The sequence below is a fragment of the Peromyscus leucopus genome, chromosome 2 (genome assembly GCF_004664715.2).
Source record: "Peromyscus leucopus breed LL Stock chromosome 2, UCI_PerLeu_2.1, whole genome shotgun sequence".
Lineage (NCBI taxonomy): Eukaryota > Metazoa > Chordata > Mammalia > Rodentia > Cricetidae > Peromyscus > Peromyscus leucopus.
In genome coordinates, this window is record NC_051064.1 from 46,898,812 (window position 1) to 46,917,842 (window position 19,031).

The 19,031-nt window shown below is 40.6% G+C and overlaps 1 protein-coding gene across 4 annotated transcripts in view; it reads right to left on the reverse strand.

The window, feature by feature from the left end:
* Positions 1-19,031, reverse strand: part of Cfap206 (cilia and flagella associated protein 206) — a 40,478-nt gene that overhangs the window by 12,564 nt on the left and 8,883 nt on the right. For all 4 annotated transcript variants that reach the window (XM_037202490.1, XM_037202489.1, XM_028872775.2 and 1 more), the window contains exons 6-11: positions 18,778-18,936; positions 16,936-17,144; positions 16,406-16,525; positions 14,176-14,374; positions 11,925-12,065; positions 8,413-8,606 (exon numbers count right to left, since the gene is read on the reverse strand). In XM_037202490.1, coding sequence (XP_037058385.1) covers positions 8,413-8,606; positions 11,925-12,065; positions 14,176-14,374; positions 16,406-16,525; positions 16,936-17,144; positions 18,778-18,936 — 1,022 coding nt within the window. The remainder of the gene's footprint in view (positions 1-8,412; positions 8,607-11,924; positions 12,066-14,175; positions 14,375-16,405; positions 16,526-16,935; positions 17,145-18,777; positions 18,937-19,031) is intronic.

Below are 19,031 nucleotides of genomic sequence, written 5' to 3' on the forward strand. Positions count from 1 at the left end.
AATAATTTGTTAATGGGATCCAACCAATTTGATTGCAAAGTTTACACTGATGTTATAAATGTTAAGATACAACAGATTAAACACTGTAAAAGGCCCTATAGTGTTGCCCAGGTGTTTAACAAACACAGTAGCTTTAACTGCATTTACTCCGCTAAAATGTCCAAAGATTTAGATTAATTCTTCTTATCCAAAACTATATTAAATAATCAGTCTCTAGTGACAACATTAATGATGTTTTATACCTTACATGCTGATGTTTCTTAATTAAATGAGTATCTAAGGTAACCTATAGTTCAATCAGCCAGAATTTTTTAAATTAAATATTTGTATTTTGCTAATAATAAGGAAATGAATAATACTAAAGTGACTCCTCTTTCTTAAAAAAAAAATCTACTACTTTATTTCTATTTATTTATTTTTGGTGTTTCTTTAAAAGTTTATTTTTAATTATGTGTATATCTATACACATACGTACAGGTGCTCACAGTGGCCAGAGAGAGGGCTGGAGCTGGAATCACTGATGGGTCTAAGCTGACTGCTATGTGCTGGGAACCAAACTCGGGTCCTCTGTGCTCTTAACTGGTTAGCCATCTCTCCAGTCACCATTTTCATATTTAACCATTAAAATACAAGTAAGATTTGGTTATGCTTTCAAGGCCTATAATATTCTGATTTCTAACAAATCTGATCTCTGTCATTGTTAGGAAGATTTGCTGCATGAAGAAAAGACAATCTTGTTCAAAAAAATTAAAGGAGTACTATATTGCTATCGAATTTCTATTGTGGTTTTATGGTTCCCTTTCCCATTAAATACAGTGTAATAACAATATAATAAAACAGATCAACTTAGTATCCACAGATAAGAAGAGTTAAGGTAATTTAGATAGAAAGACAATTTTTCCTAAGAATTACAGCTAGCAACTCCACATGACATTACAAGATCTAGCTGGTAAAAGTATAAACTAAAATTAGAAGATAAGATTTGTTTAAATACTGCAAATATAAATAAAACCATTCATAGAGTACAAGTAACTTTAAATACAGTCATAAACATACAGTCAATCTAGTTTTTTAATGCATAGAATATTAGTTATTTAAAATATCTGTTTTCTCAGTCCATTACCTTTACTGCATTAGGCCAGACACTATTATTGATTATTTTAATGTCAGGTATATTACTCTTAATATTTTGTCAAATATGGATTGGGGGGAAAGACAGATTTAATGATGACTAGTTGATTTTAATTATATAATACAGTAGTTTTTCCCTTAATGGCTTTGCCAGCTCTCTCCTCAAAACTGCTCTTCTCATACTATTCAGCCTCCACACCAGATCCTAGAAATGGGCTCCTAGGGACATAGGGCACTAATGTGCAGTAAGTAATATGTGCCTCCCACATGCACAAATATAATGTTTGGTCAACAGAGGAACTGTCCGGAAGTTTCTGGACCTTCTGCTGGTCCTTCTGGTGAGGCTGATTAACAGCTCACACTTGAATGTGTGTGAAGAGTCAGAAATGTTACAACTCCAGCAAAATGGAGATATCTCTGCTACAGGCCTCAGACTGTCTGAGGACACTCTTAGCCTTTAGGGAGCTGTGCATTCCACAGGTGTCACCTAATTAATGGTCACAAAAATGTTAGTTCACAAATAGAGGAGGGCAATAAATGGGTATGAAGAAGGCTAAAGATGACCCAAGATAATTTGGGTCTGGACTTGACTTTCTTTGTTCTGTTACTGTAACATCTTCATGAAATTGCTTCTGTGTTGGAACACGGAATTTATGATAACATGAATCTGTATTCCTGGGACACAGTCATTCATATAAACCATCTCACCCTTCGGGTTGAGATTTGTATCAACACACACACACACATTCCTTCTCAGGCCTTTACTAGGGATATGATGTGACCGGCTGCTTTAAATTCCTGAAGCCTTGACTTCTCTATGATGACAGGCTGTAATCATGGTACTGTGGGCTGAAATAAACACTATCTCCTCTAGGTGGATTTTGAAACGGTACTTTTTTTTACAGGAACAGAAACAAAACTAAGAGTGTGGTAGGGACTTTCTACAGATGCCAGAGGCCATGCTCTCCATGACCAATCCTTTGTAGTTACGGAAATCCCTAGATGTATAATAATGTTCCCATTTTGACTTGTATGCGATACCAAAGAGCTAGCTATCGTTCATGAATAGTTTCTTGTGTTTAAGTATTCTCTGCCACCCCGGTGGGAAATTGGGATACGTGTAGAAAATCTTCTATATAAGACTTTACAACATATGTGAAACTGAGTCAGTTTGTTTTATGCACAGGCATCGCCCAAATTTTCCTACAAGTTTTGTTGTTGCTGTTGTTTTCACTAGATGCTAGTCTCAGCCTAACTATGCAGGACATCACATTGCTGCCAAAGTTGGAATCCAGTTACCCATTTGGGGAATGTGTTCTTACTGATGTTACTGAAACTAATTTCTATTCCATACACATACCTTTCACAATAGAAATAAGACATGCCCCCCCCCCCCGAGCATTGGATCCTCTTTTTTAAAATGGCTGCGACCACTCATTTTGTGTATGGCTATTTTCAACTTCTTTCTCCCTGCATTTATCTCTAGTCCTCTAATTGATTTGTTTCTTTACCATCATGTTCCCCGCCTACTAGCATTCTCTGTGAAATAAAGTCGTAATTTCCTTTGTAAAAAGCATAAATATTAGAGAAGTAACTATTACTGTTGGAAGATGTTATAATTGCCCACAGCTAAATTCAAATAATGATTTGAAGGGAGTTTAATAAGGTTTCTGAATATGGAGCTAGTACCTAAAATTAAGCTCATTTGTAAGAAAACAAATCAATATTTAATTCTAAAATATACACAGCATCTAAAAGTAACAACCAAAAAAAAAAGTCCATGCAAATAAACTTAAGAAAATATTTACAAGTCATTTTTAGGAAAAGTTATAAGGCTATGTTAAAGTTCGAAGTACAGAAAATTACGGTCATAAAATTGTCCTCATGTATACACACAAGGCAATTTCAACCAGAATTCTTTTAAAGCTTGTAACAGAATTTGATAATGTATGTTTTACATGATATTAAAGAACCAAATATAGTGAAGATGTTTTAGAAAAAAAGTGACAGAACACACCCCAACTTAAGACAACATAAAGTTACCACCCGTACAGGGATTGTTTTAAAATGAAGTGACTAAGCAGATAGCGAGCCCTACATTAGCCTACCCTACGTAAAGAAATAGTACATCAGGGCTGGAGAGATGCTCAGTCCTGCAGAGGGCATTTGCTGCTCCTGCACAAGGCCCAGGTTCCCTTCCCAGCACCCACTTGGTGGCTCACAACCTCCTGGGACTCCTGCTCTGGAGGACCTGATGCTTTTTCCTGGTTCCTGGGAGCTGCTGTCCTCACGAGCAGGTACCTGTAGTGGGCAGCCATTCCAGCTTTGACCTGGAAGCTCCAACCCCCACTGAGGCTTTGGTAATGGTCACGCCTACAAGGCAAGGCTGAGAGAGGACGCTGAAAACCTGGGTTCCAGATGCGCAGGTTCTCTTAGTTCCTGGACCCTGGATGCTGGAGGTAGACCAAGCAGAGTTCTCCAGAGAACACCGCCGGACTGCGCCATGCCTTTCCCAGACTCTGTGAACTATCCATTCACTTGTAAGTTACCCCACAAAATAAACCTCCCTTTTAACTATGTGGAGTGGCCTTAATAATTTCACCAATAGGTACAGGAGACACGCATACACATAATTAAAATATTTCTAAATTTAAAAATAAAATTTAAAAACCCTTAATGTCCACTCCTAATAACCCACTTCCTCCAGTGAGGTTCCACTGCCTCAAGTTTCGAGAACATTCCTAAACAGTGCTACTGTAGTGTTCAGATACATGAGCTGACAGAGGTCATGTCACAGTCAAATCATAAATCCAGCAGAGAGAGAACTGGACAAAAGCTATTTATTTCCGAGAAATACACTATTTACTAGTACATACATGAACAGGGAAGGGTAGAAAACGCAGAGGGGTAAATATCAACCAATTCTTAAATGCTAGAGAAGAATAAAGACTGAGACTAGAGAGGCATATGCAGGCAGCTATGACATTTGTTAATGGTTGTTCTCCTATTGTAGGTGCTGAGAGTCGAGTGTTTTACTCAGTGCACTTTCATATGGAAATCCCTCGTCTATCCCCTTTAGCATGTGTTTTCCAACAGGAAGTTAGGTGCAGGGCTGAAGAGGTGTCTTAGCTGTCATATTCCCAGCTCCCATGGCAGGTGTCTCATGACCACAAAGAATTCCAACTCCAGGGGATCTGATGACTCTGGCCTCTCTGGGCATCTGCATACATGCATGTGTGTGCATGTGTGCATACGAGCACAAACACACACACACACACACACACACACACACACACAGAGAGAGAGAGAGAGAGAGAGAGAGAGATTTTTAAAAATCCTAAAAAGTTAGTTATTAAATGACTTTAAATGGTTAATTTCCATGTGTGATTTTTTTTTATTTGAAATTCCTTTTTGAAGCCATTATTGAAGTTTTAATTAAAAAGGAGCAAGGAGTATCTCCTTGTGTAACATTTTTTTAGCCTTTTAGTATCAGCTGAAGTGAACTGATAGTTTTTTAAAGACTTATTTAGCACTATCTGATGAGAACTTATTTCTACTATAGTTCATAGAAAGAATAAAATGCCTCTAAAAATCACAAAGTTTGAGTAAGGCACAATTAACAGAATAGCTACAGGGAAAATATTTGATACCATAAACAAATTCCCCTAAAATATGTCTTTGGGTTCACACAATTCCAATTTAAAAACAAGAAAGACTTTTTGGGGACTTGACAAATTAACAAACTTACATGGAGACATTTGAAAATAAAGGCAGACAACAAAATCTACAGTTTGCATTCTCTGTAGATTTTGTACCTACAGATTTAATCAACTGAGGAACAAAACTACGTGGGAGAACTGGTTGTGTAGTTATTTCCTCCAAATTGAGATGTTTCCCCTTGAGAGAAACTCTTAAGACTCAGGAAGATAATGAAACTTACAAGGCTTGTGTATTAGGGTTCTCTAGAGTCACGGAACTTAGAGAATGACTCTCTCTCTCTCTCTCTCTCTCTCTCTCTCTCTCTATATATATATATATATATATATATATATATATATACAGATAGATAGAGATGTAGATAGAGATAGGTAGATATACATATAGATATAGATGGGAATTTATTGGAATGACTTACAGGCTGCAGTCCAACAATGGCTAGTTGTGAACAGACAGTCCAAGAATCTAGTAGCTGCTCGGTCCCACAAGGCTGGGTGTCCCACCTGGTCTTCTGTAAATGCTGGAATCCTGAAGTCGGCTCCAATGACAGTGAAGGAATGGATGTGCTGACAAGGCGATAGCAAGCAGGCAAAGAACAAACCCTCCTTTCTTCCCTTGTCCTCATAGAGGCTTCCAGCAGAATGTCTGGTCCAGGTTAAAGGTGTGCTTTCTCATCTCCAGGTCTGGATCAAAGGTGTGTGTCTTCCAGCCTCAAGATCTGGATCTAAGGCATCTTGTCTTCTTGCCTCAAGATCCTGACCACACGTGTGTCCTCTGTTTCGGTACTGTAGTTCATTCCAGATATAGTCAAGTTGACAAACAAGAATAGCCACCACAGCTTGGGAAGCCCATAAAGTTAGAAGATTTACAGGACCACCCCCCTGGCAGATATGATCAAAGCAGTACTTAATTGCCAGGAAGAGGATACTGTCCAGTGGAGCTAAGTTCTGGGCATGCAGCTTTTCTGGGTCAACCATGCAGAAATGGGCTTTTTTGCTGGGGGGACGAGACAAAACCAGTGAACCTAAGTTCCAGGCACACAGCTTACCCCAGTCATCATCCATGCAGAAATGGGCTTTTCGGCAATGCTTTTTCAGTCACTCATGCTCCTGTAGGTAACCCCAATAAATGCACTAGTTCAACAAGACAGACATGGATGGGATCTATTTTCCTTAGTCTGTTAGTGCCCTCTATAGGATAAAGACATTCATTCACATCTCCCACAGAAAACTCACACAACACAATCAATGTCTGAATACAGTCTGACACAAGAGAAAGTGAGTTGGACCTTGTGAAGGGTGATGAGATATGCAACTGAGGTCGATCCCTCTAAGGGAGGAAATCCAGAGACAATCCCAATTTGACTGCAGTTCCCCAAACAGTATGAGATAGTGTGCGTCCTTGCTGCAGTGGCCAATGCATGCACTCTCCAATACATAAAATAACCTGCAACCAAAGCTGAGCTGTCTCAGGGAGGATTCTGGGGTGGTCATCTTTCTCTACATGGCATGGATCAGCATGCTTCATTGATGAACAGCTCCACCCCATGCCAGTATGAAGAAACACCCAAAATAGCAGATGGACTAGAAAATTCATGTATTGCCATCACTGAAAGTACCTTGTATGGACAGGATCATAAGCCAGCTGTGGGAGCTGTTACAGGGCCTTTAAAGTGTGGGCAGAGACATGCAATCAAAGCTGAGCTGTCTAGTTAGAAAGAATGTGCCGTGGGAAGGAAGGATTTACAGAGAGGCACTGATATGTGGATGTTATCCTCCACATCAGCCTCTTGGTGGGTCAGGTGAGGAAAAGGCGGCTATGGCGCGGTGTTGGCTTTCCACTCTTCTAGCTGGCAGATGCAAGGTGAGGACAGACAAGTTACATATGTGCTAAGAAGCCCTTCCTGGGCTCAAAAAGCTGGGAACTCCTGGGAAGAAATGGACAAAAGGAGTGCAGGGGGCGGGGCGGTAGGGGGTGGTTACAGGTCATAGACAACACCTGACCTTTAATACAAAGGAGGCGAAAAATCCATGGCTCGGGATGCAGAAGGGGTCCTCACTATTCCAGTGCAGTAATCAGAGGCTGCTTTGCATCTGGAAGGCCTGAGTTGAGGAAGACTTAAACATGAGAGGAAACCCCTCACAGTCTGGTCTGTAGCGGTATGGGATAAGGAACAGATGAGATGACTGCGCCATAGAGCTGAAAATCTGAGTGTAGTGGTTAATGTTATTGTCAACTTGACATCTAGAATCACCTGGGAGGGAGTTCCAGTGAGGACTTGCCTCCATTAAACTGGACTATGGGCATGTCTGTGAGCCATTTTCTTTTATGTTAAGTGAGATGGGGAGACCCATCTACCGTGACTGGAAGGATGGCTTAGCAGTTAGGAGTGTGGAAGTCCAGCTTCAGGGGATCTCACCCTTTTCTCCACCCCACAGGCACTGCACTCACATATACACAACATCCTCCAACACCCACAAAACTTTAAAACTTCTTTTAAACCTTAAAAATATGAACCTCCAATGAAGAACTCCCCTGACAAAATTAACTGGTGGCTGACAGACTCAAAATTTTATAGCTTGTAAGTAATATTGAGCGTGAACAAAAAACCACTCATCACATCCTTGTATTCATTTTTTTTAAAGATTTATTTATTTATTATGTATACAGCATGTATGACTGCAGGCTAGAAGAGGGCACCAGATCTCATTACAGATGGTTGTGAGCCACCATGTGGTTGCTGGGAATTGAACTCAGGACCTCTGGAAGAGCAGTCAGTGCTCTTAACCTCTGAGCCATCTCTCCAGGCCCCCCTTGTATTCATTTTTAATTCAGAAATTATGTATGTATGTATATTGTGTTTGTTTGTTTAAGGTGGTATCACACAGCATAGCCTGACCAGCCTGGAACTCAACAGGCAGATGAGGCTGACTTCGAACTCATGGACATCTGCCTGCTTCTGCCTTGTGAGGGCCAGGATTAAAGATGTGTGCCACCAAAACCAGCTTTAGTTATTTTATTCATGACATCAAAAGGCCCACAAGGGGAATTCCTGGGTATCAAAATGATAGCTCTGCTGGGGCTCCCTATGATTTCTGGTAACACTTCCTTCCTCCCTTTTAATTCTTTAATTGGCAGGGAAAATGACCTCATTCTTGAACCCTTAAATGGTATCAAGTAGGTGAAAGTGAGAGGAACTGCGTTCAAATTCCCAGAGCCTACCTAAAAGCTAGCATAGCCATACATGCCATAACCCCAACATGTGGTTGGGGCCAGAGACTGGTAGATGGCCGGAGCTTAGTGGCTAGTGAGCCTGGCTGAAACAGTGAATTATGGTTCAAAAGGTCCCAAAAGTAAGGTCAAGAGAGAGAGGAAGACCGGATGTCCTTCTGCTTCTGCACATGCATGCAGCACATACGTGGGTATCCCCACACACTGACAAAAAGATGCTAAGCTTTTTTTTTTCCCTGGCAGAAGAAATACACAATAAACAATACTGAGACACCACTTTAATCCAGTCAGAAATTACAACCCCAGGTAACTGCAAGTGTTTACCACGTTTACCTGAGAATATGGTATGAGAGTTTCAAACTGTTGATGAAGTTCTAGTAGCTGAATTAGCTCTGCATTCTTTTTGGCTTTTTCTTTAATCAAGTTAATATAACGTTCAGGATTTTCTGCGAATGAATATGCAGCATCTCTGGTACTGAAAGTGTAATATTTTTCTTTATGTTTCAAAATTCCAATGGATGGATTTCCTGTGAAAATTAAGAACAATAATTTAACTAAGCATGAAACAAGTGACTTTTTATGATAAGCCATAGTACCTGAAGGGGAATGTTATTTTAAGGTATTACTTTTGTTTATGTTGCATTTGTTTAACTCTGTGAAGCTGTAGTACTGTGCCTGTCTAAAACACCTGATGGTCTAAGAAAGAACTAAAAGGCCAATAGTGAGGCAGGAGAGAGAAATAGGCAGGGCTGCCAGGCAGAGGGGAGAAATAGGAGGAGAAACCTGGGAGGAAGGGAAGGAAAATAAGAAGTAGCCAGAGAAAGAGGAGGACTTCAGGGGCCAGCCACCCAGCTACACTGTAAGTCACAGAGTCAGAGTAAGATTTACAGAAGTGAGAAGACAGGGAAAGCCAGAGTCAGAAGGTAGATGGGCTAATTTAAAGTTAAGGAAAATCTGTCAAGAAACAAGCCAAGCCAAGGGTGGGCATTTATAAGTAAGAATAAGCCTCTGTGTGTGATTTATTTGGGAGCTGGGTGAGGTCCCCTAAGAGAGCAAAAACCAACAACAGCAGTACCAATGTTGCTGTGGCTTTGTTTTTGTTTTGTTGGTGGTGTTGGCAATCCAGCCAGAGCCTTTCACATGCTAACCAATACTCTACCACTGAGCTACATGGCCCTCCCACACATTGCATTTTAACATATCAGTTCTATTTTTGTTTTGCTAAAATGTTATTAAATGATAAATGTGTGAAATTCATATTAAATGATATATTTTTATTTTTAAATTTAAAGCATATTTAATGAAACTGAAGAGATGGCAAAGCAGTAAGAATTAAGTAGGGCTCCTACACAGGACCCAAATTCAGTTCCCAGCACCTTCATTAGTGGCTCATAACTGTCCCTAACTCCTGTTCTCAGGATTCAATGCCTTCTTTCGGCCTCCACAAGCACCTGCACTCACGGGTATATAGCCCCACGAAGACATACACATATACACATGATTTAAAAAGAAAGTAAATCAGGGGATGGAGAGATGGCTTAGTAGTTAGCAGTAAGTATTGCTTTTCCAAAGGACCTGAGTTTGGTTTCCAGCATCCTGTCTCATAAAACGTAGAACTCCAGATCCTCTGTTGACCACCAAGGGTACCTGCACACATGTTGCATTACTCACAGCCAAATACATACACATAAATAAAAAATACAAATAAATCTTTAAAAACTGAGTTTTATGTAAAATTCCTCCTATACAGATGAAATACGTGTAAAAAATCTTATGAAAACCATTTAATCTATTTGGTAAAATTTACAGAACTACTTAAATTAATCTGATTACTAAGGTGTAGAAGGCCGAGGTCCTTGTGCTCACAGACAAGCACTAGGGAAACCAGGAGTGTTAGACAGGAAGGGCTGTATCCTCAACAGAAGACACACATACCTGGAGTGGACACAGTTGATAGCCCGGTGATCTGTGCTGTCTGTAGGGCCAGGTCACATCTGAGCCCCCAGACCGTTATGTTTATCCCAAGCTCTCCCTCTCTAGACCCTTATCTGAGTACCATTTCTCAGTCACTAGAAGCTGTCTTTATGGAAGAGGTCACAAGTACGGTGCAAATGAGTTTCGATGTAGTCACGGCTAAAGCTTTACTGGTGATAATACATATATAAAATAAAATTATGTTTTCAAAATAAATAGTAAATTCGATATTGAGAGGCAATACAGTATTATTCAAAAAGTGCTGTGTGGAGTGGGAACGACAAGAAGCCTGCTGGAGCTGGGGCACAGTTAGCTCTAGTTGTCAACATGACGTGCGGGGAGAAGAAACCTCAATTAGGAATTGCTTCCATCAGGATGGCCTCTGGACACGGCTGAGAGGCCCTGTTTTGCCTGCTAACTAGTGAGGGCCCTCCAACTGTGGACAGTGCCATCTCTAGGTTTGGGCCGTGTAAGAAAGGCAGCAGAGGAAGCCATGGAGAGCATGGCAGTAAGCAGGGTTCCTCGTGGCTCTTTGCTTCAGTTCCTGCCTTGAGTTCCTGCCTTGGCTTCCTTCAGTGATGGACTGTAAGCTTGTAAACTGAAGTGAACTGTTTCCTTCCCCAAGTTGGTACTGGTCTGTGTTTTATCACAGCAACAGAAAACAAACTAGAATGCACTATAGTCCTATAACCTTAGCACGGGCCAGCCGGGGACAGAAACGGGAGGTAGCTGGGGTGTGTAGGCTGCCAGCCTAACTCCAGACTTAGTGAGAGAACGTGGCTCAAAGGAATAGGGCGGAGAATGATAGAGAAGGGCACCAGATGTTCCCCTTCTCCTCCTCTTCCTCTTCTGTGGAGACAGGGTCTCCGTACTCAGACCTGGCTGTTCTGGAACTCACTGTGTAGACCACAGTGGCCTCAAACTCACAGAAATCCTCCTGCTTCACTTCCTAAGTGCTAAGATTAAAGGTGTGCACTACCATGCTTGGTCAGATGTCGTGTTCTTGTCTCCACTAGCCCTGTACACATCTCCACATACAATGCACATACATCACACACACTCGTGTTTATACGCACACCACTCCTTTAGTGTATGTGTGGGGTCTCTGCAAACACCAGGGCCAACAATGTATATATATATCACAGAGAAATGTTACTTAATAAAATATTTCCTTAGAAAAGACTAACAGAGTCTTATGTTAATGGATTGTAACTGCAAAGTGACCAAGAATATTTTTAAGTGAACACCTTAGTTAAATAAGTATGTCTTTTTCAGTTAACTATTTTAAAGACACTATTTTTAGCACTGCTAAACCATGTTTCTGGACTCCTGCAGCACATGTGAGTCATCCCCTTTTCAAGGCACTACAGTCTATCTTACATGCTGACTCAGTATCTTTACTATGAAATGTGAAATGCTCCAAAATCAGAAACAATTTGAGTTCCTTCATATACCACATGCAGGAAATTCACATGATAAGTCACAGTAAAACTATGGGTGCACTCAAAGTAGTGTACTCTTTTAGTACTCTTGGCATAAAATGTCTATGAACCATGATTGGAATTGTGTTTAAACTTGGGTCCCATCCCCTAACACATCTCTTTCTCCCAAATCCGTGATTAGAACCCCTTTTGTCCTGAAGCATTTTAGACAGTGGACAGTCAACCACTTATCCTTACAGCTTCTTGTTGAATCTACCAGATTATACTGGAAGCACCTGAGGTGAGGACACTGCCTGGACCATCCCAACCTCTCCGGCCTGGTTCATCATCTGAATACGGAAGTTTTATGGGACAGCAACGTCGGTACAATAAGCAGTCAGTATGACAGACAGCACGAAGGCAGACTGCTATCTCCAACCACACACCTACCTGGGAGAAGAAGACCGTCTGTTGAAGCAAATGTGTAGCCACAAAATCCACGGTACTGAATTAGCAGTTTATCAAAATTTGCTGTTGTTTCTGGGAAAAACCAATCCATTTTTCTGAAATCTGGCAAGTGTACTCTTTCATCTAAAATAAAAGAGAACAAGAGGCGGTTTTCATCCCTTGAGAAGATGCAATTCCCTAAATAAATCAACAGTAGGCCATTCTAAACATTAACTTTTTATCATCTGTACTGTTTCCGACTGACAAAATTTCCCTTGGTCAGACTTATTGGGGTGCTATTCCTGTAAAGAAGTGTGAGCGCCTCAGGGACTGTCCACGTCAGTAACTCACTAGAGCATGTGTGGAAGTAGAACGTCACTCCAGAGCGAACAACACTGGGAGGCCTTTCAGAAAAACCTGAGCTCTTCCGTCAGGGTATGCAATGCTTCCTGCTGCCACACATTACATCACCCCAGGAAATGAGCAGAAAGAGCTGTTATGTGACCAAGAGGATCGTCTTCATGCAGGACGTCACAGGTCTTCCTACAACACTAGATGGACAAAACTTTGAATACAGTCCTTTTATAACTAGACTGTGTCTCAAAACTGTAGAGAAAGTTCCAAACAGGAAGAAATATCTTTCACTAGTTTGATTGATATAAAATGGTTTGTTCTCTAGACTTTTTTTCTCAGTCATTTTTATGTTGTATGTATATGTGAGTGCCTACATATGTATGTATGTGCACTGCAAGCATGCCTGGTGCTCCAGAGGCAGAAGAAGAGGCTGGAGTCCTCTAGTGCTCAGGCCTATGCTTGGTCTTCTGCAGTAACTGCTCTTAACCTCTGAGCATCTCTCCTGCCTGTTCTTCTGACCTTTAAACACAGTTCCCCATACTAGTTGCTTTACTTATGTTGATAACTAAAATGAATAAATTAGATACAAATGATAAATTCATGAAAATCTATCTTCCAAGATTATTGACTTTTACAATAACACATATATTTCTAATAGGTTTGCTTCTAGACCCAAACAGCCAAAATCTGGTCTGTCTTGACCTTGTATCTACAACTAAAAGTAAAGCCTAACCTGGAGAAAATAAATGTTTTATCCTGATATGCCCATGATCTCCACAAATGATAAACAGGCATAAATTAAATTCTTTCAGAAGAATATTGGCTCTCCCAATTCACTAGAGAATAACCTGATAAAATATTCTGATGAAGAAAAACTCTGACTCTGGTAGGAAATGACATCTCTAAATCTAAGAACTTGCAGCTTAGCTGAACACTCACAATTGAACTGACTTCAACTTTTCAATTTCATTTCATATCTGCTTAAACATGCTGTTATAATGAAGCCAAATAAGTAATAAAAACTCGTACTAGAGGATTTTAGGGTATCCTATTTAAGCTTTCAATTTTTATGTATTCTAATAATTTATGAAAGGGCGTCACTGCTATATTCTTATTTTCTACTTTTATCAAAATAGAATTTGAAAAAAAAGTTAGTAAATCACCTAATTTCATTTTTCTGCAAAAAAGTTTGAGTAATAAGTTCTAAACCCTACTTTGATATTTCTCATGAATTTTAGATTGAATTTAACTAAGATAGAAAAGGTAAAAAGTTGATGAAATGATAGAAAGCTAACAATGTTAACCTTTCTATAAGAATAAATATATCTTTTAGCAGGCCTAAAATTAGCTCAATTAATTGTATAAGGATAAAATGAATAGGTTCAAAAATCTCAACTTGATACTAAGAAGATACGTAGCAAAATAACATTCTCTAAAATGGAGCTTTATTTGCAACAAATATAGCAAGATTTTTTTCTCAGTACATCAATTACAAAACCCATACTGCTGAAATATAAATGCACACACACACAAAGCCAAGAAGACATGAAGGACTGCAATGAGAATTGATTTCTGGGCAGTAAGATAATCAGTTTCTATATTTTTTCACATTTTTTGAGACAGGGTCTCCTGTAGCTCAGTCTGGCCTTGAACTGACTGTGTAGCCTAGGCTGGCCTTGAACTGATTCTCCTGCCTCTACCACCTACATACTAAAAACTAAATGTGTGTGTCACCATGTCTGTTTTTTTTCATATTTTCTATAATGAATACCAGTCTCTCATAATTAAGATGTTCAGTGTTTATCAGAAAGCCATAGAATAAAAATTTTAACACAAAAAGAGTGACTTTAAGTTAGAGGTAACTTTAAAAGAGAAGGAAATGGTGATTAGTGTGCGTTACCCATGTGCTCCTTTATCCTAGCCATGTCACTTTTCACAGTGACATCATCGAGAAGTCCGTGAATCACTTTCTCAGGAAAGAGAAGCTCATGCGTGCCCAGGAACAGCTCCAGGTTAGTGGTCAGATTGCTGAGGACACTAATCAACACCGTCTCATCCTGGAAGCTCATCCACAGACTTGCCAGAGCAATAAATATAGGCTAGAGGGAGAAAAAGACCAAAAAGTGTAACTGTGACAGCGTCATCACTGTACTCTACAACACGAGCCATAAAGAAGCACTCTCCTGCAGTCAAAGTCTGGGAAACTAGAGCAGATCATAGTCAGGAGGAGGGAAACCTGTGTTTTCTTTCAAAGTATTTCATTTAGCATACGTGTCATAAAGTTAATTTATTCAGAACATAACCAAACACATTTGCTCTCCTAAGAAATAGTAATACTTTACCTCAAAAGGCCAAGGAGGAAAATAGAGCTGAAAAATTTTGTTTAAAAACTAATGACTCATTACAGTTGATTTATCTGGCCCAATCCTGAATCAAAAGAACCAGGAAAGCATACATGTACATCTTATACACGTCGAGGAAGCTTCAAGCTAAAGCTCTAGATCAGTGAAATACAATATTTATTCACAGTAAAGATCAATGACTTCTAGAACAAACAAAAAATCAACCAGGCCTCACTTAGAGTTTGTTTTGAAAGACAAGGTTGAGATTGACTGCCAAAAGTTATCATTGTTTCAAGTGGTCTCTATCCATGGGAAATGCATGGACATTTTACACCTACCTTGTTCGGATCAGGGCTGCAATGTTTTTCTATAAAGTGGTGCTCTTATTCAGAAAGTCGATGTGTGGTAGATAAAGAGGCTGCCTTCCTTTCAGCTAAGATGTACGCTATCACCTCTGTGCCGTAAGCCATCAGCTCTGTGCCAGGCGCAATTTCTGACAGACTATGAACACATTCTCATTCTTCCTCCTTCCCTCCCTCCCTCCCTCCCTGCTTCCCTCCCTCCCTCCCTCTCCCTGCCTCTCTCTTTCTCTCTGCCTTCTCCCCTCCCTCTCCCCCACCCCCGTGTGTGTGTGTGTGGGTGTGGTGTGGTGTGTGGTGTGTGAGTGGGAGTGTCTAGAGGCCAGAGGTTGGTGTTGGCTATCTTCCTCAATCTCTCTTCACCCAATTTCTTAAGTCAGGATCTCTCGCTGAACCTGGAGCACTGATTGGCCAGCAATCCTCCTGGCTCTGTCTACCCAGTGCCACACCTTGTTTTTTTACAAGGGTTTTGGGGATCTGAACTCAGGTGCTTGTGTGGTTGTGTGGTAAGCCTTTTACCAACTGAGCTAACTTCTCAGTTCTATAAACACACTTTCAACATTACAATGGACTGCTTCTGTTGCCATAGATACTATGGTCATCATTACTAGAGATTACCATTTCCTTCAGTAGCAACTGCCCTCATCAAACAAACAGCAGGCTCTTACCAAGACATAATCATGAAGAACAGGACCAACTTGTATAAAACTGCTACATATTATATATATTATTCTAATGGAATACAATAATAATGAATTCTGAACCAATTTATAGGATTCAAAGGGATGTTTGGTCTAAAGAAATTAGCCCTGCCGTGGTGGCCACATGCCTGTATTCCAGCATCCGGGATGTGGGCACAGGAGGATTCACATTAAAGGACAACATGGGATATCTACTGAGCTATACAGTGAGGTACTGGCTCAAAAAACAAAACACGAAAAAGCAAACACCACCACCATCATAGCCACAGTCTGGGGAGTTAGCTCAGCAGCAGAGCGCTTACCTAGTTTGTGCACAGCTGGGTTTGATCGCCGGGGAGAAAACGTGTGGACCAGTGAGTGGCTCAGGGGGTAAAAGCACCCAGGAGCCTGACAACCCGGGTTTGGTCCAGCATCCCACTAAGAGCAGAGAACCAGTTATGGAATGTGTTCTCTGACCTCCACATGTGCAGTGTGGCATGCCCCTTCGCCATAAGAAATAAACAAATAAAGATACATATAAAAAAGCCAAAGTTACGGAGTGTGGTGGTGCATGCCTGTGATCACAGCACCCAGGGACAGAGGTCAGTAGGTATTTGTGAATTTGAGTCTACATAGCAAGTTAGTCTACATAGCAACCTAGTCTACATAGCAAGTTCCCGGTCCGTTAGGGCTACACACTGAGATTCGGTCTCAAAAACACAAGGTCAAAGAGGATGACAAATACTTACAAAGACTTGGGATGTTGGGACAGCTGTCTTCGATTTTACTATCATTTTTAATTGTTCCAGTTGAGCTGCTAATTGTTTTATCATCATTTCCACTTCTTGAGCACAGGTAATTATATCTGACTAGGGAGACAACATAATTCGTATTAGTATTTTATAATTTTATTATAAATACCTTGTGTTAAGCCCTACCTGCTCCCAACCAAGAGACAATGACGTTGTGAGTGCCACTCCCTGCCTAGCAATGCATATAACACAAGTTCTGAATTAAAAGTGTTGCAAATACACATATCTCTGTTTAATTATAGCATGCTACTAATCGTACTATCAAGTGCTAAAGAGAATCAACAACTACAAATTAACTTCTACCAATACAGTTCTACTAAGATCGAACTTAACTTTGCTGTTTCTGCCTTAATCGCTGATCACACCAAGGCAATGTAAGTTCCTAAGGCTGCCTCCTTTGGTGAGACGCCTGGTTCTCAGGAGACTGCATTATACAGAAAAGGCCAGATTTTGTGAGATTAGCTCACCAAAACGGTCTGAAGGAAGATCTCATACTGTCGAATATTATACAATGCTTCCTTTAGCATGTACGGCTCAAGCTCTTTGGTCATGAGTGGATTCTTCGACACTTTCTCAAGGATGGCTGTGTAGCGAAATGCCTGGTCTTGGGCAATCTGAAGCTGGGAGTCGATATGCTGTGTGGTGGTTGGGATTGCTTCGTGGAGAATAGCTGGCACTGTTTGTCAGGGTATGAGAGTACAGCATGAGGGAGTGGAGAAAGAGTCAGGGAACAAGAGATCAGAAAGTAATGGTATTTTAAACACTAAATTCAGTCAGATTTTCCCCATCAGATTAATAATACTAAGGCATGTTTTTCATGGTCCCACCCCCATGCAGAAAAGAACCTGTCAAAACAAAAAAACTGTCAGAATAATAATAGGTAGAATCAGATCCATTTTTCTCACTAAAATATAGAAAATTTAGGTAGATTGTGGTGCCATATGCTGTATTAGCCATGCTCCTTTAGAAAAACCAAATTTAAAATGTATGTATGAACCTAATCTGGACTCTGAAAATAAACAAAGCAGTCTAGCAATGGAAGGCACTCTCTGACTGGTAGAAAATTGATTTTTGTAACTTTTATGTTTATTTAATGTATAGGAGCATTTTGCCTACATTTATCTGTGTAGCATGTGTGTGCAGTACCCACAGAGGCCAGAAGTGGGTGCTAGATCCCATGGAATGGAGTTACAGGTTCTAGTTCATGGACTGGTTCTGAGTCACTATGTGGGTGCTGGGAACCAAACCCTGGTCCTCTATACGAGCAGCAGACACCAAGCCAGCCCTCCAACCCCCACATTTGACTTTTTATAACCATTTTAAAAATCAAAAAATAAACAACAACAAAACCCTCATTGGGTGGGAGGTGTAACTCAGTGGTTTCCAGCCCCCAAAAGGTAGGCTGAAAAGAGAAGGCAGGCAGGGTGGCTGGCTGGCTTCCCCTGTTCCTAGTTCGATCAGTGATCAGTGACTAGATAAAAGACAGTAAGGCTTATCAATGGGCCTGCAGAAGTCTAAAATGCACATGATTACTTCTACCTTCAGATCCTCTATTAGATAGTTCTTAGTATTCTCAAACTTACAAATAAAGAATGCACCAAAAGGTGTGGTGGTACACGCCTTTCGTCCCAGCACTTGGGAGGCTGAAGCAGGTGGATTTCTGGAAACCAGAGGCAAGTCTGGTCTACTTAGCAAGTTCCAGGCTACTCAAGGCTACAAAATGGTATCTATCTAAAAATAAAAATAAAGCATTCTGTATACAACAACATAGAAGTTGTTCCTGAATTTGCAGATCTTCAAATATCTCCTCTTTGGTCTTTTCATCCCATTAATTACACCAGCACCAGCTTTCTTTCCGAGGTAATTTTAACTTTTAAATCAATTTTTCTCTTTTTGGCTGGCATGAAGTACATACACATCATACTTTAACCATACTGAGTTAAAGAGGTGGCATCTAGGCTGCTCCTCACTCCAGTCACTGACTCGGTTTCCTACTCTAGCTTCATGATACAGAAAATGTAACGTTTTGCCTCTGCAAGGCAAAGAACTACTAACTATTATGAAAAGCAGTTGCTTCTAACAAACAGACTGCAAATATTTTTTTCTTTTGGTTTTTTGAGACGGTTTCTCTGTGTAACAGTCCTGGCTGTCCAGGGACTTGCTTTATAGGCCAGGCTGTCCTAGAACTCACGAAGATCCACCTGCCTCTGCCTCCCGAGTGTCAGTGCTGTGGTGCATGCCCTCTGCTCTGCTGCAAAGTTAAGTCTTCAACACACAGCACCTTCAGACTTAGCCTGATGCACACTCACAGTCATCAATGCCTTCTCCTCCTTTCCCACAGTCTCTGTTAAACAACCGGATGCCAGTAACAATCATGGTGAGCTCTTTCAGCTGCCGTTCCTTGTCCTTTTTACTAAGAGTCAGGAATGTCCCCAGCTCAGCCTGAGGAAAAACACTCTGCAGAGCAGCTGCAAGAGATGGAGAGAAACACACAACGCTGAGACAAAGGTGTCAGAACTTTAGACTGTCCGTAGAGCAGGCTGTGCCTTTCTAGTGTTACCTA